Source organism: Triplophysa rosa, linkage group LG24 (assembly GCF_024868665.1).
Source record: "Triplophysa rosa linkage group LG24, Trosa_1v2, whole genome shotgun sequence".
Lineage (NCBI taxonomy): Eukaryota > Metazoa > Chordata > Actinopteri > Cypriniformes > Nemacheilidae > Triplophysa > Triplophysa rosa.
Window position 1 is genome coordinate 2,805,276 of NC_079913.1, and position 23,215 is coordinate 2,828,490.

General features: G+C 39.3%; 2 protein-coding genes across 4 annotated transcripts in view; one reads left to right on the top strand and one right to left on the bottom strand.

The window, feature by feature from the left end:
• Positions 1-1,013: 1,013 nt before the first annotated feature.
• Positions 1,014-4,478, top strand: LOC130548197 (PSME3-interacting protein). Its single transcript, XM_057324832.1, has 6 exons — positions 1,014-1,058; positions 1,477-1,519; positions 1,609-1,731; positions 1,815-1,883; positions 3,661-3,753; positions 4,085-4,478. The coding sequence occupies exons 2-6, from the start codon at positions 1,478-1,480 to the stop codon at positions 4,172-4,174; spliced, it is 417 nt and encodes a 138-aa protein (XP_057180815.1). The 5' UTR covers positions 1,014-1,058; position 1,477; the 3' UTR covers positions 4,175-4,478.
• Positions 4,479-7,579: 3,101 nt separating this feature from the next.
• Positions 7,580-23,215, bottom strand: part of ano2b (anoctamin 2b) — a 44,688-nt gene continuing 29,052 nt past the window's right edge. For all 3 annotated transcript variants that reach the window (XM_057323911.1, XM_057323909.1, XM_057323910.1), the window contains 11 exons: positions 18,407-18,481; positions 18,064-18,265; positions 17,238-17,349; positions 17,016-17,073; positions 16,803-16,903; positions 14,625-14,770; positions 12,990-13,142; positions 12,830-12,882; positions 11,950-12,131; positions 9,205-9,310; positions 7,580-8,970 (listed from right to left, as the gene is read on the bottom strand). In XM_057323911.1, coding sequence (XP_057179894.1) covers positions 8,602-8,970; positions 9,205-9,310; positions 11,950-12,131; positions 12,830-12,882; positions 12,990-13,142; positions 14,625-14,770; positions 16,803-16,903; positions 17,016-17,073; positions 17,238-17,349; positions 18,064-18,265; positions 18,407-18,481 — 1,557 coding nt within the window. In that variant the 3' untranslated portion in view covers positions 7,580-8,601. The remainder of the gene's footprint in view (positions 8,971-9,204; positions 9,311-11,949; positions 12,132-12,829; positions 12,883-12,989; positions 13,143-14,624; positions 14,771-16,802; positions 16,904-17,015; positions 17,074-17,237; positions 17,350-18,063; positions 18,266-18,406; positions 18,482-23,215) is intronic.

Below are 23,215 nucleotides of genomic sequence, written 5' to 3' on the forward strand. Positions count from 1 at the left end.
TTGTTTACATGTCCATATCAGTTGATATTGTGACAGTAACGTATGGGTCACAGTATTTGTATTTGTACTCTTAAAGGGACAGTTCACCTAAAAATAAAAATTCTGCATCCTTTATTCACCTTCGTGTTATTCTGAATCTGTATATGACTCTTCAGTGGAACACAAAAGAAGATATTTTGAGAAATGTCTCAGTAGTTTGTGTTCATGCAATGGAAGTCAATGGAGGCCAATGTTGTTTGGTTACCAACATTCCTCAAACTATCTTTGTGTTCTGCAGATTAAAAAAGGTCATACTGGTTTGAAATGACAAGAGGGTGAGTAAATCTGAAAGATTGTTTTGGGGGGTGAACTGGTCCTTTAAGCCACACTTGAAATATAGCCTATGGATAGCATTAAAAAATGGAAATTAACTAACCAAGAGGCTTGCGTTCTTCTCAGAAATAAATGTTTGTAAATGTTAATTTTAAGTGGATTTTCGAAGTTAGTACCCCTAAAATTCACACAAGTGTCACAGCAGAGCAAAAACAGTTGTGGTTTATTACATTAACTTTGGGCTCTAATTTATTAAAATGAAAGCCAGAAAGTTCTAAATATTTTCTTCACTAAGCAGTCTTGCTTTTTCATTTAAACATAAAATTGTTTGTAAAAAAATACAGCTTTTTTACTTTGTTTACCAATGCAATTTTTCAAGTGTGGCCTAAGTGTCCAAACACTTCTTGAGACTCCATGAAAATCCATGTTTTAAACCCTGTATGCATGTCAAAGGTCCATGACACTAAAAACAACTGTGACCGCAGAAATCACAGCCTTAATTTTACTTTTATAATGGACATGAGAAGCAGCCATTTATCAAACGTGAAGGGACGCTGGCTTTTATTAACACCACAGTGGTAACTTTAGCAGCTCTGTGCAGAAATAACTATGATGTCTTTTGTAAGTCGTCACAGTATATTACTATTCTTATGGGGTTTATCACCCCTGAGTATTATCAGCATAGAAGACAAACAAGAGGAAAAGTGCACGGACAACAGACGCTGTTTGGACACCTTCAGGCCCAGGTGAGCGGTTTCTTTTAAAGACACATTCAGGATTGAATATAACAAGATATTATATAACAAGTATGTGAAGGATAAAGATGTAAATCAATTGCGATGGTCTGCCTGCTTGTTTGTTCCTCTTAAGAAAATTAACCATGGTTTTATTATAGTAAAAGTGTAGTAAACATGTTTGTTTTTTGTGGATTGATTATCATTTGTATAGCCACAGTTTTACTACGAATACCATTGTTGAACTATGGCTACTGATGGTTAATTTGTTGTTACCATGATTTTACTATAGTAAGCATGTTGTTTTCAGTAATGCTGTTTTAAAAGGACTTCTGATTGTGCTCTTTGCCCTCAAATGCTTTCAAAAGTGCACATGATACAAAAATTGACCAAATTCATGTTCTTCAAGCTGTATTTTGTGTATTTATAGGATGGCTCATGAGAAGAGATTTTCTAAAATTCCCATGTCCAAGGTACACATGCTGTGGTGATCTATTTTATTACATTTTATTTCATTATTATTTAGTCTCATCCTGCTGTTGTCCAACTGTCCACTCCGCAGCGCATGCGAGACCTCTGTAAAGAGGAAGACTACGCTTTCTTAAACAGCCAGAGAGATCCGGACCAGAGTCCAGAGGAAAGCAATTTTCCTGAAAGTCAAAGTCAGAAGACACTAGAGGAGAGGGTACGATTCCCTGATTTTTCTCAAAAAAAGTAATTAACGCTGAGTGACTGTTCTTTACTAAACTGTAGTTTCTGGTTCTTCAGGACCGCCGTCAACACGAGCGAGAGCTGCAGAGACAAGAGAAACAACGTGTGATAGAGGAACAGCAGAAGGTACACACATACACATTTGACTTTACAATGTCAAAACGTCACTGCACGGCCATCCAGCGTCTGTCTGCAGCGATAACATTTATTACATCCGAGTCTATTCCGGGGACGACAGACCCTCATTACACTTATATCATCAGGCTAAATGTGCTCGGTTGCAGTTCGCCTGGAGATTTACATTTACATTTACATTTATGCATTTGGCAGACGCTTTTGTCCAAAGCGACTTACATTGCTTTATCCTATACATTTATACATAGGAATGTGCAATCCCTGGGATCGAACCCACAACCTTGCGTTGTTAACGCAATGCTCTTACCACTGAGCATTTTGCTGTGCAATGACCTTTGCAAAGAAATCTGTGAAAGCTGATGTCTCAAACTAACTTTAAAGGTTTTTAAACTACTTAAAAAAAATAACAACCCAGTAAAATATAAATTTGTCTCCTGGCAAACCTTGACTCCTACAAGTTGTGTTGCGGTGAGACAATCTGATTAGAGCATGGGATTTGTGTCAGTGTTGTGTGAAATATGCCTCACAGGGTCAGGGGATGTACTGTGTGCGGTCTGCGAGATGGTGGAAAGTGAGGCTACTGTGTGTTTACAGTTCAGAACACTTGGATTTCGAGGACTCTGTTGATGATGTAGCTCTCAGCTGCACACGGTCGGTTGCCAGTAAATCCCCGAGTGTAACACCCGAGTGTGAGGTCACTAAAGGACAGGGGTGGTGTTGTTGTCCACTTGGCCGTTCTCATAAATTCAACAGCTTCTGGAATTCCTGCAATGATTTAATGAAAAACGTAATTGTTCCTCCTCTCTTAAGAAAAGCCTTACATTCAAACCTCGCAACTCCTATACAGACACTTTCACTTCCTCTCCAGCTGTTTGGAGTCTCCGGCAAGCTTCCAGGTTTGCGGCATGTCCGTCCTCTGATTAATGTATGAGAAGGTCAGGGGAGAAGTGCTTACCCTTGTTTCCCATGTGTATCCTATTTAATACTGTTATCATTCATAATTCACATCCCCCCAAAACTACATAAATAAAGCAGTTGGGAGCAGATAACCCCACCCTCCATGTGTTTGTGCGTGTATGTTACCAAGAACAGCCTGTGGTGGTTTCAGTCCTCTAGGGGATAAGGTGTTGGAGGCTGTTTTTTCTTATTTGCTCGAATGGGACATTGCTGGGTGTAGTACGGGGCCTATAGGAGCTATTATCACTCTGGAGACAGGCAACAGCAACCTCAGACGATCTCAGTGAAGGCTTTGGAGAACTTCGGATAGGTCAGAGGTGAAGCCGAGCCTCATTCCTTCACCACTACATAAGACTGCATCCCTGGATCAGCCTGTTTGGAAAGGGAATACAATCATTTGCCTAAAAATAAAAAATGTAGCCATCATTTGTTCATCCTCATGTCATTGAAACCTCTATGTGACTCTTTCATCTGTGGAACACAAAAGAATATATCTTGAGAAGATAACGTTTTTTGTCCATACAAGGAAAGTCAGAGTGGGAGTCAATGTTGTTTGGTTACCAACTGTCTTCAAAATATCTTCTTTTGTGTTCTGCAGAAGAAAGAAAGTCATACAGTGATGACGGCTTTTTTTTTCATTTTCGGGAGAACTATCTTTAAGAAACCAAACTGCTAAAAATAGCAAGCGGTTTGGTTCAAGAAACCATCTAAACAGACTACACACGCAATGACATTGTGTAATCATCATTATTGACCCTCTAACCGCCTCTGACGTGTCAGACTCAAGTGTGAATGTTTATGTTCCTATAAGGAGAAAGAGGAGAAGTGGAAAAGTCATGTAGCCGAGCTAGCGGTCAAACAGGAGGCCATCCACGCCAGACTGCACAGACTGCGAGAATTCAGGGTGAGGAAGTTCAATTGGACACACATGGAGACATACACACCATCACACATTCAGAAAGTCGATCATTCTTCCCAGGTACACATGTGAGGCCCACAAGAAGTATGACTGAACGTCACCAGATGTTCAATGTATCTAATGCAAAGTATGCTAACCGATACCATACTTACCCTGACCTGCTGCAATGAGCATGCATAGATCCACAGACACCAGAAATGCAATCACATCCCTTCATAATAATTATTAAATTTGAAATTACTGGTAAAAAATGATAAACATTGTGTAGCCCGGCATGCCTCATCTTGAACGTTCATGCATTATTTTTTATTTTTAGGACTTCCAGAAAAAGGTCCTGCTCCAGGATTTGGGCCCGGATGCCGGTTCGGCAGACAAAACTATCAACCACCTCCTGATGAGATTCTAAGGGTGTTTACTACACATTGAACAAACGACTAAACTGTCTCCACCCAATCTGTCCGAATGTTTAAAATGCTAACAGAGCGGCTGTATATGATACACTGCAGGTGCGGAGCGGGTCTGACACCTTCTAAAGATCTGTTAATATTAGGCTGTTTAAAAGACCGTGTCTAAGAATAACCTGAGTGAAATCTTATCTCCACGTCATCTTCAAAGACGCTAACCGGATTGAAACTCTTTGTCAAATGACAATAGGGCGAGTTACGGCTCATTCAACGTTCGAAATGATTTAATAACAAACTCGCTGACTGTGTGGCAATAAATCACAACTGATAGATGAATGTCTGCTCGTGTCCTGTATTATACTGTAATACTGCAATGCATAACATAAATGGACTGTAAATCACATGACCTAAAGAAAAGAATGAGAGAGAAAGAAAGAAGTGCTCTGAATTAAACAACAAATTAATTCACGTCTTTTAGTCCTGTGTGCATCTTTAATGAGCACAAAATAAAAAACAAACCTAGAAAAATAGGCAGTAGCAGAAAGGAACAGGTGGCTCCAGTGGTGCAGGTCTAACATTATAGGAGAACACAGAAGATTCATGTTTCAGCGTGTCTGACCCCCGAGGGCAGGAAAATGCCACAGTCTCCAGTGTCACACATCCCCAGCGATATCCCAGAATTCCTTTGTGCTCACTTCAGCTCTGCCTCTGTTGGATCATTTCTGTTTGCACTGATCTGTTTATTTCGTGACAGCCATTGAATATTTCATGTTTGGCAGTACAGGCCTGCCATTCCCTTCAGAACACATTCACATGAAATGCTATGTTAAAGGGATAGTTCACCCAAAAATAAAAACTTTGTCATCATTTACTAACCCTAAGCTCTTTCAAACCTGTATGAATTTCTTTGTTTTGTTGAACACAAAAATATATATATATTGAAGAATATAGGAAACCAAACAGTTCTGTTGTAGTACTGACTACCATAGTAGTTTTACCCCACTATGGTAGTCAATAGTGGCACAGAATTGTTTGGTTACAAGCATTCTTTGTGTTCAATTTACGTGTGAGTAAATGATGACAGAATGTTTGTGTGTTTATTGTTTAACTATCTCCTTAAAGGAACAGTTCACACAAAAATGAAAATTCTGTCATCATTTACTCACCCTCAAGTTGTTCGAAATCTGTATAGATTTCCTTGTTCTGATAAACACAGAAAATGTTATTTGGAAGAATGCTTGTAACCCAACAGATTTTGGCCGCCATTGACTACCACAGTAGGAAAATTGCTTTTTAAATTTCTTTGTACTGTTGAACACAAAAGAGGATATTTTGAAGAATGTAGTAAAGTAAAGAGGGTGAGTAAATGACGACAGATTTTTTTTGGGGGGTGAACTGTCCCTTTAAGGCAGGTTTTAAAACATTTCTCCAACATGAACTTTACAGTAAATAATTATAGCGTCTTCGTTCCACCATCCTACAGCTTTTGATTCTAAATGAAACGTGCATCCACATTTTATTTTGCCCCCCACAACCACCTCAAACATCTATACATTGTTTACTGGTCGGTGATCAGAAAGTAAGGTACTTTTTCTTTCTGGACGACCTGAGAAAAAACAAATGCCTATCACTCACAAATCAGATAATCTGAAGGTTTTGTCAAGTTGACTATGGAATGTGCACAATGTTGCGATCGTTGAGTTTAGCTAACACCTGAAACCATGTGAAACCTTGGCGTGTATAGACTGCAGATAAAAGCAAACGCTTCGGGCCATTGAAGAGCACAGAGGCTGAATGTAACCCCTTGGTTCCTCTTTGCTTCTTATAGACTTTTCTTCAAGAATAAACTACATACTAAACACATTTTATGAGCACAAGACAATGGACATGTGCAAGGGAAGAGTAATAATATTAAAAACATCCATGCAACTATATTGAAAAACATTGATATTGACATTTATGCATTTTTTGCTTTTATCCAAAGCGACTTACATTGCATTATACTAAACATTTGTTACTAAACATTTGTTATGTCGAACCCATGACCTTGGCATTGCTAGCACCTTGCTCTTACCACTGAGCCACAGGATAAAAGTCTGCATGTATCGGACATAGATTGTCGCCTCCAGAATTTCAGCTTTGGAGGGAATGCCCTGCGGAAGAGAAAAGTGGGTTTGTGTCACAGGTCTTATTCTGCTCATCTCCATGTGCAGTTGTTTAATTCAGAATTCAAGACCTCGAATGTCACACACATCACGCCCCACAAGAAAAAAATGTGGTCAATCACTCCAGCAATGTCACAGATAACTAATACCGGTGTATCACACTACTCCAAGATTCTGCGTAGGCGTGCTGATGTTATGCATTACAGTTGAAGGAAATCAATCTGTGACACACAGGATTGGTCACCGATGAAGAACAAATTGTGATTACGGAGTAAAGCTGTTCCTGTGTTTGTATCGCTGCTCCTCGAGGCTTTGGGGAAGATTATGCATGTTTATCATCAAGACACATCCTTACGTACATGCAGCAGGTTGGATCGCGATTGCGCAAGATGCTACGGTGTTGTTTGTGGTCACTTTGAATGGAATGTTAAACCTTACACAACAGTTTTTTTTAATCAGAGCTATTTTAGCAGAATTGTGTCAATGACACTGCACCACTTTGATTCTTGCTTTTACAGATCATGTTATGAATCATGTTTCATTGGCTGTCAATGCTAATGGATATTAAAAGTCTGATCAGGCAATGAAAACCTTTGTTCTTGTCATGTTGTATATCACCAGTGTGGGTGGCGTACTGGCAAAACATTTGTGTACTTAAGTTAGAGAGTCAAAGGGGGTAACAAAATACTGCTTGGCCTTACAGACACGGGGTAAACTGACACTCTAGATGACCCGTTAAGTTGTGTGCCAGCGGTCATGGATTTATCCCACTTAACATTTGACAACATAAAGGCTTAAGCACCAAAGAAGAAAATGTTACTTCTCAGAGGTTGCCATAATCAGAAATTTCTTAAAACAGAAACAAATGAGACTGTAATTGTGGAAATCCATAAAGAGTATGGAGGTGTAAAATAAATGTAAATTATAGAGGTAAAATCTGGATTTGGGTAAATTTGATGAGAAATGTTCATATTGAGATCTTCAATAATTTGACTTTTGATCGCAGATTTGACAAATGTGAGCTCAGTTTGAGACATTGTTATGATCTTTTTAATAGAGACATTATAGTCTCTTTGTAAGCGCGTGTGCCAATCATCAGGGCATTGCCTTCAGATCCGCCTTATCCTAACAAACAATATCCTCAGCTGCTAGAAGTCAGGAACACAAATGAATTGACCCCAGGGGACTCGTCTCACAATGCCTTAAAGGCAGGAAAGAAAATCCACTTGCACATAATTGGGATTAAATATTTATTCTTCTTGCATGTGCATTAAATCCTATGAGGCATAGAGAATGACTTGATGACCTTATGTTGGCACAAAATATACATCCCTGTTCCACTCCCACGCCGGTGACGGCAAATTCATCGGAGGATTATAGTTGACATGGCACAAAAAGACCAGCTGTGTATGATAAATACATGTGATCAACTGTGGCCTAGAAGAAGGCATGACATAAAAGTAATCATTGACAAATGTGAGTTTAATTTCATGTTGCCTAATTTGTGCTTGTACATTGGATTTCAGTTCACGTGTTACATTAAGAGGCGTCATCGCTTTAAGACAAACATCACATTTTCGCCACACGTTTGATTTCACAGAATACATTGTAGTACCATGTAGCTCGCACATCAAGTGCTTTTCGCACCTTAACTTACTAACATGTATCATAGTTGTTATTAAACCAAGGACAGTCATATTAACGGAAAAAATATAGCCTACAGTGACGCTGTTTCCTGAGAAAACGAAAGGTTATTATTTGCTGTTATATGCTACATCTTATGGACAATGTGCAAAGCAGTTTGCATTTGGACAGCATGTACAGATTATGCAATGTCTGGGTGTCCAGTGAATGTGTCCAGCAGTCGACAAAACCCTCAAATAGGAAAAAACAAAATCATTCCCAGTGTTTCCCAAGGACCAGCACCCGTCCGTGATCCGGTGCTTATCAAACGCGTATGCGTCTAGAATGATAGCTAGTGGTCCTATTGAAGCTCGGCTCTGTGGCAACGTTTGTGTGTCAGATGATCCTGAAAACCGTAGGAACATCTGAAGGAAAAAAACATACAAGGAGCCTATGGACAAACATTCAAACAAGTTCGGTCACCAAAAGTAGGCGAAAAACCAGAAGACAGAGGACATTATATTCCCAAAACTCAGAGCTTCAAACGTCCCTCCCACCGGCAATCTTCCGAATCCAGCGTTCAGGTATTCTAAAAGAAGCTCCGCCCGTCAAATCACACAAATCCGCTCACCTGACCGCCCTCACACAGCCGTGTGATGGGTGATGTCACTGCGGGGCGACATGGACATCTGGCGAGTAAACTGGCTGAAGCTCGCCGCTCTGGGACGGGTTCGAGGAGCCGTGGAGGCTGGAGCAGGGGCGGGCGGGACCGGTCTGGTCTGGGTTTGTTGGAGGGGCAGAGAGGTTTGATCTGAGATCTGCAGCTCCTCCTGCTGTTCTTGGGTCAGGTCTTTGGAGAACAGGCTCTGGATGAGCTGAAGCTTCTCCTTTTCCTCATTCAGAAAAACGTCCACCAGGAGAGTCTTCTCTTTTTTCAGCTGTTCGCTGATGTTCTTGGGTACGTCCGGGATCACCCAGGCCACCAGCATGCTCATGGTTATCACGAGGTTCTGTAGGGGTAAAACACATTAAACACAGATGTACATATAGATGAAAATGGGTGAGGCAGAGAAAAAGATACACATCAGTGGCCATGAAGCACTCGGGGTGTGAAGAAAACATCTGTTTCCATTCTGTCAATGGAAAGATATTATATACCCCAGACACGGCTTTAGGCACCGGCACCATTCCAGTGTTTTCCATACAGATAACATATGAGTGTTTTGAGATTTGGGATTTTTTACCTGGAACAATATGACAAAGCCCAACCGAGCTGCTAGAACGGACCAGTACTGTTTGGAGAACTGATACGGCTCAGATGACCAGGGTGGTTCTCTGTAATCTTTGTACCTAAGACGAACACAAAGAACAAGACTCGTTCAAGCATTATCTCCAGTGAGGACTGTTTGCTGTCTGGCAATTAAAATAAACAGAATTCAAAACACATGGTCGTGACATACAGTACGTCCACAGGTCTACAAAGGGCCGAACAAACAAACAGCATTACTAAACAGACATGTTAAACTGCAATGAAAAGGACTCGGCATATTTTCGACTTTGTTTTTGAATGTTAAATGTTTTCCTGTTTGGGAAGAGACATCATAATGACATTTCTCATACATTAACCTTAGACAATGCATTTGATAACATGGGCTAACAATTAAATATAGTATTTAATTATAATAGAAAATTATACTTATTTTTAATATTTCATATAATATTTTCATTATGTATATGTATATGCATTTTTCATGACAGTAACAGATACAACTTCTGATTTCAAAAATGAGGCAAGGAAATTAATATCAACCAAGATTATTAAATGCAGTTAAAGTATTGTTTATTGTTAGTTCATGTTACATTAAATTGATGTCATTATAAATTTCAAAGACCTGTCTAGCTTGAAAAGTGTGGACAATATTTAGACATTGATATTTATTTGCACAGAGTCTGACTGAGTTGGCTTTAATTTAAGTTTTGATTCCCAAGTTTTTCTAATAAAGCACTAAGGTCTTTGATTTCATGGCCATATAGAGTAATCCATGTGGAATGTGCAAGCGTGGTTTTGATTTTCCTTAGACAGCACGATATCTTCATCTGAAGACGTGATCCCTTGGGTGAAGTCCTTGTTTGGTTAGAACGGTACAGAAAGAGCAAATATGGTGCAGTAAAACATGGGCTTCATTTGTTTTCACAACCCTATTATAGAACACAAGCTTGTTAGCCCTCTCTCTCTTCCCGTCTATCTTTCCTCCTTTCAAACAGACAGAAGGTCAAAGAAGCCCAGACATCAGATTGCCACTCGCCTCTGCGGTCAGACAAACTGATGTCCACCTACAAATAACTGTAATCTCGCTCTCAACTGCCTGTACTGTAAAAAGCAGCCAGACGGTGATAACACACTTGTCTTGACCAGCGTTTGATCTGTGTTATGAAGGCCGACCAAGATAATGAAAGTGGTGGCGAGATCTTGCACTTCAGGGTGATGGAGACTCATCCAGATGCGTGTGACATGCTCCCATTTCCATTATAGCTGCCTACGGTGATTTGGATTTAAATGCTGTTTGCTTTTTTTTTAACAATAGATAATTCGTTCCAGAGAAACGATAAAGTAAATAGCATTCACCGCCAGCGCGAGCGACTGCGTGGCTTCAATGGAAAACAACTTTTTTGTTGGTTTACACAAACAAGAGCCACACACAATTCGTGCGTGTTTGTCACAATGTTTCCGTACGGATTGTAAAGGAAAATCTGCAGTATTCGGCGGAATGGATTAACATCTTGTAAAACATGTTTAAGTGTTAAGAAGACAACACTTCTAAAAGTCGTTGAAAGAACTGTCTACTTAGCCAAAATATTAAATAAACAGGCATGCGACTTTGAGAACAATGGCCGTTAGAATTCCACAGAAGCTGAACTGTTATCACACCTATATTAAACCCACAAATGATTCACCGTAGAAAAAGGCGTGTTTATTTTTTGTTTAAATACCTTCTTTAGTTTTATCTCAGTGAGTGAGACAGAATTATTTGAGATATCATTCAAGAGGAGCACATGAGGTGATAGCTAATGTTTCCTGAGGCTGTTTACCTCCGCTTTTCTACACAGAGCCACATGAACAGACAATGCTTTGCTAAATGTTTACTCAAAATTTCGCAATTACTATTTTATTTTGCCTAGAGAACTAAATCCCTGATTACGTAAAACGATTCTGGCTGTGTGTTTTATAGAAGCTATTGTTTTAATGAAACTATAGTGAGATAAGACACTATTGTCTAAATAGTAATAGTAAAAATTATGAATATTATTTCAACTATAAACAATTCAATGAAACAAGTAAACAATCCAAACAGACATTTAATAAAACTTGTTTTGATAAGCATTGTTTATTATTAAAAACTGTTCATATGGGATCATATGGTGCGAATACGTGTTTTTCTGTGTCTTTGGTGTGTTAAAAGTTGCTCATGCATGTATTAGACACGTAAAATTGCAAAAATGAAAGTGTCGGAACAAAAGATGCATTCTATCTAAAGGCGAATGCTCACCCAGACCTGCCTGAAACGCCTCGTGTAACCACACCCCCACAAATCTACATCAGTTCGTGGTATGATTTGACTAAGACCGCCCAGATGTATACGCAAGTAAGGTGGGTATAGCTGTCAGCACAATCGCTTTTCAGAGCGATGAGCTTCTTAAAAAATCAGCGCGTTTCAGAGAGGCGGGGCAAAGAGGAGATACAAACATGCACGGTATGTGGAAAATACAGCGTTTTTGAACCTTAAATCGTGTATACACATTGCATTACATCTAAAACAAACGATAATATTAGTTATAGCCGTGTCATATGACCCCTTTAAACTTTGTGGTTAAAATTTTATTTTAACGCTTCTATGCATCATTCAGGAAAATCAAAATGCCCAGTAATAATTATGTTAATGGATTATGGGCGATTTACAAGTACGTCCAGGATCTATATGGAGACCTACCTGCACAGTGTGATGTCTTTGTTGAGACCGGAGACAGAAGGTACAGTTCCAGCTTTAAAGTTGCTAACATTAAAGTAAGAGAGGGTGTGATTGATAAAGCCATGCATGGTGCCCGTCTCGCTGTACATGTACTGGTAGACCAGTCGGGGAATAAAATCTGACGTGAAGGCGATGACAAAGGCCTGAAATAAAGACCAAATATCGATTTATATATCGCCTTCTATCAGCAATTTAGACGCACATCTCTATTTTAGAAACTGGTATTTACTATAACAATGCCCAGACCACTGAGGAGGATCCCAAAAAACTTAAAGGGTACCATTGATGCCGAGTGACATTTAATTCGATCAGATGTTAAATTTTAAGGGTCTGATATTATACGAATGCTTAACTTCTTAAGAAAAACACAGCTGTAGTCGATCAGATGTTGAGCTGCACTGTAAATGTGGCCTCCTTAATGAAAGTTCAGAAAGATGTTAAAGGACCTCTGTCGGGAGTGTCGTAGGGCTTACTCAAAAAATGAAGAACAACTCGGGCTTTATCATTTAACGTACAGTATGTGAGCCAAGCACGAAGCAAATCTGCAGAGGACTTCTAAAATCTGACAAAACATGTTCTCGGTAAGAACGAAATCAACCATCGATTGAAACAAAATCAGTGGGACATAAATGATCGTGACGTGATTTCTCCAGTGGATAATCTGAACCCAGGCTATTCCACGTTAATTGACGTTCATTCCAAATCAGAAGACTCCCAGTCAACATCCAACACTTATGAATAGAAAATGAAAACCTCTGTAACACTGACACACCCATCACTCTTTACAATCACTCTTGATAATAAACTTTCCAGAGGATTTATGATTAATTTGGAAACTCACATTGATGATGACCGAGAACTTTCCCAAACCACTCAAGATGTTGTACCAGATACCTGCGACAAAAAACATTTTCATTGATTTTCACATTACATAATCTTAAAAACTGCATATGTAGATGTGAAGTATTTTTAAAGTAAACATCATTAATTGAAGACGTTACCGATATCTTTGGCTCTGATGGCATCCGGTCTGCGAAGTTCCGTGACGAACTTCTTGGCGTCGAGACGGATCTCGATAACGTTGTTTAAGAGAGCAAAAAGTGGTGCCAGTGGAAAGGAAGCCACGAAGAGCGACACGAAACCAAACTGAATGACTAGAGAGCAAAAAACATCAATTGGGATTATTTTCACATTTGTATGGCAACCTTCCTGATTCACATTTTAGAAAAGACTGTATAAGAGAAAGTATCTGTTGAAATGGAGGTCCTGCCGTTATCACAAAGACCATTGGCTCTGTTAACTCAAACTAACAGAACACAAATATTGACTTTACATTTCGTTATAAATAAACAATAGCCGTTTGTTCTCAAAAAGATTAAGTAACGTATTTGTCACCAAAATAGTCACGACAATGAGAAAGCCACAAACACCTTGATGTAATGATTGTGTAAGACTTTATAGGAACACACTCTGCGTTTCGTTACCAATAAAGCGTGTCAAGCACAAAGCTGATTACTTGTCAATCAATGACACATTGAACACATTGTTTCCTTGTGGGAAACAGCATTTCCTTCTTTGGCTTGATTGACACATGACTTCTGTCTTTGCAACAAACCAACAATGGCTTAGAGATCAGGCTGGAGGAAATTTCATAAAAACATCTAACGCCGGGACTGATAGACATCTAGAATTCTTTTACTTCATTCTTAAAAGTGTCTTTAAAGCATTTTATGACTGTTTTTTCTAAAAAAAAAAAAAACTTGAATAACTCGTATTTCTAAAAATGTCATGACTGTTGTACTTGGCAGTGGATGAAAACATCCACAAATTCTCTAGAAAGACTAAGGTACAGGCTCTCACAGATAAATCCCCAAAAGACAATTATGTCATTTACTGGCACTCCAGGAACTAAAGTGTAAACAGAAGTACCACATCAAAGCGCCTCAATCTGAACTCATGATAGTAAACCTTCTGACATACGATAGATCAAATACAAACAAAAAAGTTTCCTGGCAGAAAATATTATGTACGATCTGTAATACAGAATTACACCAAATAACACATTGAACCCATTTAAAGCAAAGAGCTGTTTTAAATTGAACACAAATGCAAAGGTTAAATTGTCAAACTCAGTAGAAAACAAATGTCATGCTGTTTCAAATGTTTTTCAAAAAAAGATTAACATACAATTCATCTGAGTTTACCTTCTCAAACAGTTTATGTTTTGTAAATGTTGGATGAATTATAGCGATTTCATTTTGCAATGTTTTTTCACATTGCCGTTTACCCGCTCGCCTTCACGTCAATGAAACATAAACACGCAGTCAGTTGTGTATCGCGGCATGCCACATGGAAGTGACCGAAGCCCCTTTCCTGACTTTAAACACAGCTGGAATACAAATCCAGAGCGTATTGATCTCATTCATAAATTCATTCATTCAAGATCCAAAATCTTTGTGGCGTTTCATACGAATTTCTTTCGTGAAACGACAAAACTAGGGTGTGAATACTTGAAATCTAGAAACCTACTTCCTCCTGCAACCAATCTTGTGGTCCTGCTTAAGGGCACGAATTCAGTCAACCAGAGGTTTTCTCACAGCACATCTACTTTCACGTTTTCACAGAGTGTCACTCACTCATCTCCATGTATTCGGGTGTGAGACCTTCAAATGGCTCCAGGTCGTAGTCCAGGTGCCACTGTTGACGGCCACTCCGCTGCTCCACGACCTCCTTGGGGGCCCGTTCCTTGTCCTTCAGTGTGCGACAAAGCTTCTTCAGTTTTCTAAAGTGAAAGGAGAAGAAGAGTGAGACAGGGTGTGAACAACACAAACCTGTGGTGCAAACTTGACGTTGTGACAAAAATGGCTCAGATTTTATTACGTTTGTGAATTGTTTTTCTATCATCACAATAAAATCTTTAATGAGAAACACTTGCTCCCTGGGTCTGAGTATTGGTTTATTTAAATTCCTTTCTGTGGTTTGGTTCAATAATGTGAACCGGCATGTGAATTTGAAATGGCAAGAATTTGGGCCACACTTACAGACATACAAACACAAGACATCTCTGTTATTATTTTTCAAACATGTTCACTTGCTTTGTTGTTATATTTCTCTAACTCTATCAGAAACAACAGAGACATGAAGCTATCTTTTCCAGCTTGGTTATAAGGAAGGGGGAAATAATAATTTCTTTTATTTCAACATTCATGTGCAGCAATATTTTATATTAGTCAAGCCATACAGTTCTTCATCAAACCTGTTAAAATGTCTAGATTCCATCACAACGGTAGAAACACTATACATGTTTACTAACCCAAGTGAAGATCACAGGACCTCCATCAGGAGGTGGTCCCCATAAATAACTCACATTTAAAGACAAACCACTCATTACAGAGTCTGGGATTTCAAAGACACAAACAGCCAACCCCCTAGGTTTACAGAATTAGGAAATTAAGACCAATGTTGTAAAATCCAACAGCTTTGTGTAATTTTCTATTTCACCGCAGAAGCGTCGCCAGCAGACGTGCCATTTTATTTTTGCTAATACTTGGCATGATTTCACGAGCACATCACAGAGTCTGACCTAATTTAACCTGCACTTTTATTATGTCTTTGAAACGGGATGGAATGTGGGGTCAGCTTCGGGTTCATGTCTTCACTTTTAAAGTCTCAAACAAGAAAAAAGTGTGACACGTTGGGAGCTCACATTGGTTTTCTGTGATATCTGAATCTGAATCGCCTGTAAATGCTCTCAATAAAACCTCAGAATGCATCCCCTGCATTATAAAACGACCGCCTTTTCTAGCACATAACTTTTTAATGCACACCTTTGTATCATATGTGCTCGCCTTCATCCGTGATAAAGCTCTCTGCATTTGAATTTAGAAATGCACGCAGACGCTGCAGATGGACAACAACTGTACAATGACAACTGAACTCACAGTATTCACATGCATATTTATAGAAAGGGTTGCATGGTACACCAATGGGAAATTACATTAGATGTATGTCAGGTCTCTGTGTAGAGGGATATCAAGTCCTCCTATCCCTTCGGACCTCCATCATGGTACATCTGGAGCAGTCGTACTTCAACTTCTCATGTTATATAACTCATAAATTATTCAATAAATTGTATTATTTTTAAGATCCTCAATGAAAAACATCTTACATTTCAGTCTGCTCACAATTATTATTGTACAGCTTCAAAACACTTAGAAGTGAAGGCGTCATTCGATTTATTTATATACACCTTTTGAAATTTTGGAATGGAATCATTCAAGTCAAACACAAGTGTGAGTAAACGACAGCAAATAATTCATTCTTGGTTAACTCTTCCTGTAAATTAACTATTTTGAAATTAATCTCTTTTTTCTAAAAAAACAGTGCAAAACCACATGCGATTAACGCCACTGAGTTGCAATCGTGGTAAGATTAGGGCTGATGATACAAGGAATGTAAATTGAGGCACAAGAAACAAAAGTCAGGTATACATCCAGGTTGATCTTTTGTGTTCATAGGCAAGTACAGGCTACAGCACTAACAAGTCACCCTAATTTGCATATTATTGTCCTCAGTGACTTGATATTTAGCCTGTGCAAACTTGTGAAATTAGACAGGAATCTAGCCTCTATTAGACACAAATTGTCTGTAGGCAGATGCATGCAAAAAAAAGTGAAAGCAGTTATTTGACTCTATCTATAAACCTTTTTTAGCAGGAGATTATCTTGCCTTGAATGTAAGAATTTGGTGGAAGCATACTGCATATTTCTAGATTAAGTGGTAGAGCGTGTTCGACGAGATCCGCAGAAACTTACGGAATGCCGATTTCAAAGATGTTATTCTGAATAAGCTGCTTTCCCAACATGATGATGCTTAGCTGAATGCAAAGTTCGATGAGACACCCTCCAGGTGCACACTGAAAATACAAATAGTTGCTTTCACAGTTGCATGCATTTAAAATCTATATCACAACTATTCACATATGTAGTCATATGAAACAATGATTTGGGATGCAAAGCCATAATCACCTCCTCCATCCGGTAGTCATTGAAGACATAAACATAGTCACCGGGTCGACCTGCAAACCTGTAAAACAAAGGAGTGAGTCCATGTTTTGCTATTGTCTTATGCTTCTTCTTTTTGGTCTTTAATTTATTTTTTTAGGTCAAATGTCTGAAGTCAAAGCCTTAACCAATGTGTTTTCAAAGCTGAACATGATAAGTATTCAGAATCAGAATTTGTCCACCCACCTCCCTTTGAAGAAGGCCACGTAGAAGATGGGTGCATAAGCATTCATGAACTTTAGAAGAAAAGCCTTCAGAATCAGACGTTCCTCAAAGTTGGTCTCGGTTTTCGGGATCTCTGAAGACACATGAATGCACAATCGTTTGGGGTTAAAACTGGCCACAATTTCAAATTCAACAACCTCCTTTAATGTTCTGGCAACCGATGAATGGGCAATGGCTTGGACATATCTTTTTCAAAATGTTTCTGTTGATCACTTATGTTTGATTTGATTGAAGGTTGCAAAAATAATTATTGAGGAGATCTTATGGATTGATAAAATTTGGGCTGAACATGGCTGGAATAACATTTTCTTATGCTGGGTTTTGTCACGAAAATTTGGCAAAAACTTCACCATAAACCAAAATGCATTCATGAATAAAGCATGTTACTGACACAAACACAATTCCTGTACGTCTTCTAAAATCTGGGGGTTTGGAAGTAGGTTAAAGACCGCATGCGGTCAGACTTTACAAGTGAAACATTCTATGTCTTATTCAGGAGGTGACAACACATGCTTTCTCCTTTCCCTCCCTCTCTACATATCTACAAAGACGCTCATTTATTAAAACGTCTTTTAAGGAAATCTTGCTGATGGCCGACTGACAAGCTGAGTATTCTCCAGTGTTCCAGGAGTGGCGGAGAGAGAAACTCAATCAAAGATTCATGTCATGCGGTGGGCGGAAAGGGGATGAAGGGACATCAGCAGATGGTGTTAGGAAGCTGACCAAAAGAGGTGTCCTTTTTTTCAGCATATCATGGCTGTTTATAAAGATACAAACAATATCTCACCCAGTTCTGTGAGCCAGGCGGCCACCATTCCATAGATCTCATCCAGGATGAGAATGACCACCAGATTTATGATGACGGCGGTGGCCGTGACGGTCACACGCACGTTGGACTTGACCTCTGGGTCCGGGCTCATCGCCATGAGTGCAGAGATGGTGATGCGGTAAATTATCACGCTGAACACGGCGGAACAGGTCACACCAAACTACAGAGAGAGAGAGAGAGAGAGAGAGAGAGATGGGTGGAGGGGAAATGAAAGACACAAAGATAAAAGCACCCTGTGAGCCAATAATAAAAAAAAATTAGAAACATAATAATTGCATCAAACCGGAAGTGCATTGCTCACCATGAAGAGAATAGATGAAATGTTGATTAAATACCCAGGCAGTCGATCTCTCCACGTTAGCTTCTCGTTTCCAGGCTGCAAAGACAAAAAGACTGAAATGAAGCTATGGAAGTGTGTAGTTCTTCAATGTTTTGCCTTGTTTTCAATGAGAACTATTCTGTTTTAACTTGTTTTGTCTCAATTACACACAAACTAAGGAAGGGAAGGAGGGAAATATTCTTGTAAAAACATGACAACATTAGTGTCATTAACACCTGGACTTCCGCCAGAGAGAGTACATTCCGTACATTCACGAAACAGATCATATCTTCAAAACATCCGACCCGAGAACCTATTTAAGTGTCCAAAACAACCTTACTTTGTCTTTTAGTTCTCTCTGCATCAATATCATGAAACAAGCCAAAAACAACAGCAGTAGCCGGTGATAAACATGTCCTGCCCTGGCAGAACTCAACCGCAGCGGTGGAGTTACAGTAAACCGCTCTGTTGCTAGAGAGTTTACCTTCACTGAGAAGTTTGGGACAGCTGACCAAAATATATGTTCCTCAACATTACTGTAATGATCAATTCTGATGGGGGAATGGATTGAGGATAGTGAGAAAAACAGCTAAAGGAAAAACGGGATTCAGATGTGTGGAAAAAAGTATGAAACCACGAGAATGTTAAGTGAGTATTAGTACTCCCATTATAAGTCCTAAAAAAACATTACAATTGAAACAAGCTGACAAGCCATGTGATTGAATGAGTTTTTCTAAGGAAACATGTGTAAAATTGCCGCCTCACTGACTATGGAAAGCTCCTTTCTAGGGCAACATCCAAACCGAAAGAAAAACTCATAAATTACAGATTTGAAACATGATTCTTCGATAAGCACAAAAATACATTAGTTGAAACATTCCTAAATTAAATTAGAAATACTTCATATAAAATACAGACACATGGAATACTGCATTTAATATAGGAACAGCCTTTGACATCATGCAACTCATTAGGGTTTGAAAAATCCTGCATATCTTACATTTTTTATACGATTTATAGGGTTTAACAAATGCCCGGTAACATATGCCATCACTTCTGTAATTGCACTCATTATCCGACAGCACCATCTAGCAACAGCGCGTGTCTAAACCTTGGCCCTCGGGATCTTGGAAAGGCACAGAACCCAGACTGTAACCACAAGATCTCACAGCTTTAGCGTCTCCAGAATAACGAATGTGGGTCACGCAATCTGGCCGCAAATCACGGTCGATAGGCTCCGTTCGCAAAGCCTCACCCCGTAATGAGCGCATTTATGGCGGGTCTGCGGTCTCACCCGCTGCTCACTCTTCATTATGATGTTTTCAGTGATCGAATGTGTCCCCTCTTAAAAACCCAAACTGAGAATGGTTACACAGTGCAAATGGATTTATGTGACTGTAATGCCGGTGCACAATTGTCAAGAGAGGCCAGAAAGTCTTGTTTTGTTTGCCATAAATATGCTGTCAGGTAACACAAATAATGTTGTAAGTTTACATGTTATATGTAAATGCATATACTGTGTTTGCGTTCAATGGAGTTGAGTATACAAAAGCAGGGAAGGAAGATGACAGTCATCTGAATTCTGTTAAAATATCTGTGGGCGCAGATTCCATGTCATTTTAATAAAAGATAACTGCCAACAAAAAGCAAAGAAACAGCATTCATTATTTATGTAATCAGCCACATGACTTACAAAAGAGGAAGAAACATTACTATGAAAGAAAAAATGCAGAGCAATCCTTGCCAGACATTAAAAAATGAAGTCAACAAACATGAAAAGAGGTTGTATCTTTAACACGCTCCAATTTCATTCAAATAAATTCATCCACATCGCACCACAGCACTTTTGCTCTGACTTATGTATCATGTAACCTGCTACTATCTCTTCAATTAGTATACCACAGAAATGACAGTTTTAGTTTCACTAAACTTTTTAGTTTTAGATTGTTTTTCTAAAACAATCTCAAAGCTTGACACATTGGAAACGTCAAACAGCTCATGTGAGGTCGCATGTTTGCGTGATAGTGGACTGAGGACAAGCAGCTCTTGTCTTTAGGTTATACGGTTGATGTAGATCAACAGATTAACCCAACAGCTCGGTGACAGTAGAGACCTCGGTTTCCAAAGAAGCCACGGCATCTAACAGCTGTCAGATGAAGAATATCACTTTCGTAATCTCCATTTCCTGGGCGATTCAGCGATCAAAATTCTGCACCTAAACCAATGGCGTTGAGTGGTCTCGCTCGTGCAAATGTTCACCACATTGTAAACAAAAACGTATCTCGACATAATTCATTTGAAGACAGATTTCAAATTTTAATTACACATAAGACACGAATGCAAATGCTCTCAAGAGCTTCTCAAAGATCAAGCCAAAGTGATTAGTAATGTTCCCATCTGAAACAAAAAAATATGAATTAATCTAATTTTAAAATATAAATACAAGACACCCACACATAAACAAACTTCAGCATTTGGGTTTGCGATGGAACAACCTGTTGATTATAAAGAAACTCACAGTGCCGCATCGCTCTGTCCAGCGGTGAGGTTAAAAATGTTAATGGTCTCAGGTTTGTTAGCGAATGGAAGCCAGTCTTAAACAAACACGGACACACAAGTTGGACACACAACCCTCCCAACGGGCCTACGCTAAGCCCTTTGGGAAATTAGTGACAGGGTCACCAGCGTGGGGATTTCCTCCACAACCATATGTCACCCTGCAGTGATGCCGTGCTCATATTGACGTCACGAACGCATCGTTCTCTCGCCCCCATCCAACTGCCAAACAAAGACAGAGACAGCTGGAACTGTGCCAGCGCCCACGCTGTGATCACGCTGGCACATACAGTGGAGGTTTTCACAGTGCAGAAGTATTACAGGTTATTTGAAATACAAAATAAAAAATCTCCTGGTGAATATCTTTGGCTCATGAACCAATAAAAACAGCTTTTGGGGTCTTTATGAATAGTGAAAGTCAAAAATTTATTAAAAGTGGCTTGACTGAAGATTGTCTTTTGGAAGTCCAGTACAGATGGGAATTAATTTGCTGTGAGCCCCCATCTGACAGATCTGAAATCCCTTTAAAGCACACTCTCATCTCTTTCCAGCCCAGCGCTGCCGTCCAAGACCACCAGATCGGGATTACATACAAAGAAATGTACACACACTTCACATCAGCATTGATCCTTCTAATAAATGACCTGCGCAGGAGTACAGACGGGTGTGGATTAAATATAAAACGGATGACATTTAAAAGACGAATGGCAAATTTAATTATGTAACATCGCGTATCAAAGGTCCCAGACTTCCTGCTCAGATCTTGATATCATTTTAATGATCAGACACTAATAAAATAAAAAAGGCCTCCATCACTTGTCAACACACCAAAACAATATAGAGCTTGGGATCCCTTTTAAACTTTTAATACAGATGGTAACATTGGGATTACACAGAAATGTATATGAAACCAGTGAACCACCAAGGTATTTACTGTACGCTTCATTAGTTTTTACCGATCTGGAAAATCCAGTGAAGACACATTCGACGTGGATAGGTAATCTGAAATGCATACAATATGCATCTGTTTATTCAGGAAACATAAAAAAGACACACAGCTGCTGCCTTATGTACCACAACATTCAAAGCCACTTTCCCTTTCAAGTTTTTAATGATGTGCATCTCGTTTGTATTTAGCACACGAATATTTGAATTTTATACATTTATGTAGGCAAATATAAATCAAATGTACAGCATCCGATCAATCCAACTGCATAAAGTGACCGGGTTATAATACCAGAATTATGCAAAAGCACAAATGAACAACTCAGTCCCTCCGTGTAGAACAAATCCACAGCGAAAGAATAAAACTCTCCTGGCCAAAGATAATGTGCAATGATCTCCTTCTTTGATACTAAAAGCAATGAAACATTAAGCCGTCTAAAGTTAGTCTTTTATTAACAGTCATGTCACTAATGTGTCCTAAAGATAGCTGGCAGGATGACATAGCTATGTGATAAGGATTTTAAGAGCTGTGATGAATCCATCCGGGCATATGAAGGATGGGGTTGGAGTGTCCCATGTCTCCATGGAGATGTGACAACTTCTGTTATAACCAGAGGTTTGGTGCTCAGCCCAGCATGGGAGAACACTTACACCCCATGCATATACTGTACGATACACTCACTTGCATGGAGTCTAGCGCTCTCTGCTGGCCAGCCTGTCTCAGACAGATGGGACATTGAGAGGTAAAAGTTTTTTTGCATTAAATAAAATTCAAACTTGCCACAGCAAATATTCAGTTTCCCACAGAAAGTTACAGCTAAAAAAAACATCCCACTTTGAGTGTATAATAAATCAGCTCTTGTGTGAAGAAAAATAAGCAGACACATTCTTAAAACTCGGGGAAACTCAGCGACCCTGATACCTTTCATCATCTCTTTTCTTTGTCCACTCAAACACGTGGAGTTTTTCAGTGAGTGATGAGGTGCTTTTCACTAGACTACTCGAGTATTCATTGGTTTGGTCTGAGGCTTTCTTACAAACGGGCAGTGACAACTAGAGAAATTCCCATCAACACATGACTCGTCCTCATTTGGCTGACAGTGTTTACTCCGCAGGGTTGTTCATCCACTTAGGAACTGGCTTGTTTACAATCTGAGCCTGACCGAAACAGCCAAACTTTTAAATATACAACATACCTATGTCCAAGCCGTTTTGAATAAAGCTGTTAACATGCACAGCCTTGATTTAAGGTTTTGCCACATCTAGGTCAGGACTGACCGCGGGCCATCA

Coding starts and splice junctions, on each gene's coding strand:
- LOC130548197 (XM_057324832.1), top strand. CDS start 1,478: ATGGCTCATGAGAAGAGATTTTCTAAAATTCCCATGTCCAAG. Junction 1,520..1,608: donor CTAAAATTCCCATGTCCAAG/GTACACATGCTG, acceptor TCCACTCCGCAG/CGCATGCGAGACCTCTGTAA. Junction 1,884..3,660: donor TGATAGAGGAACAGCAGAAG/GTACACACATAC, acceptor TGTTCCTATAAG/GAGAAAGAGGAGAAGTGGAA.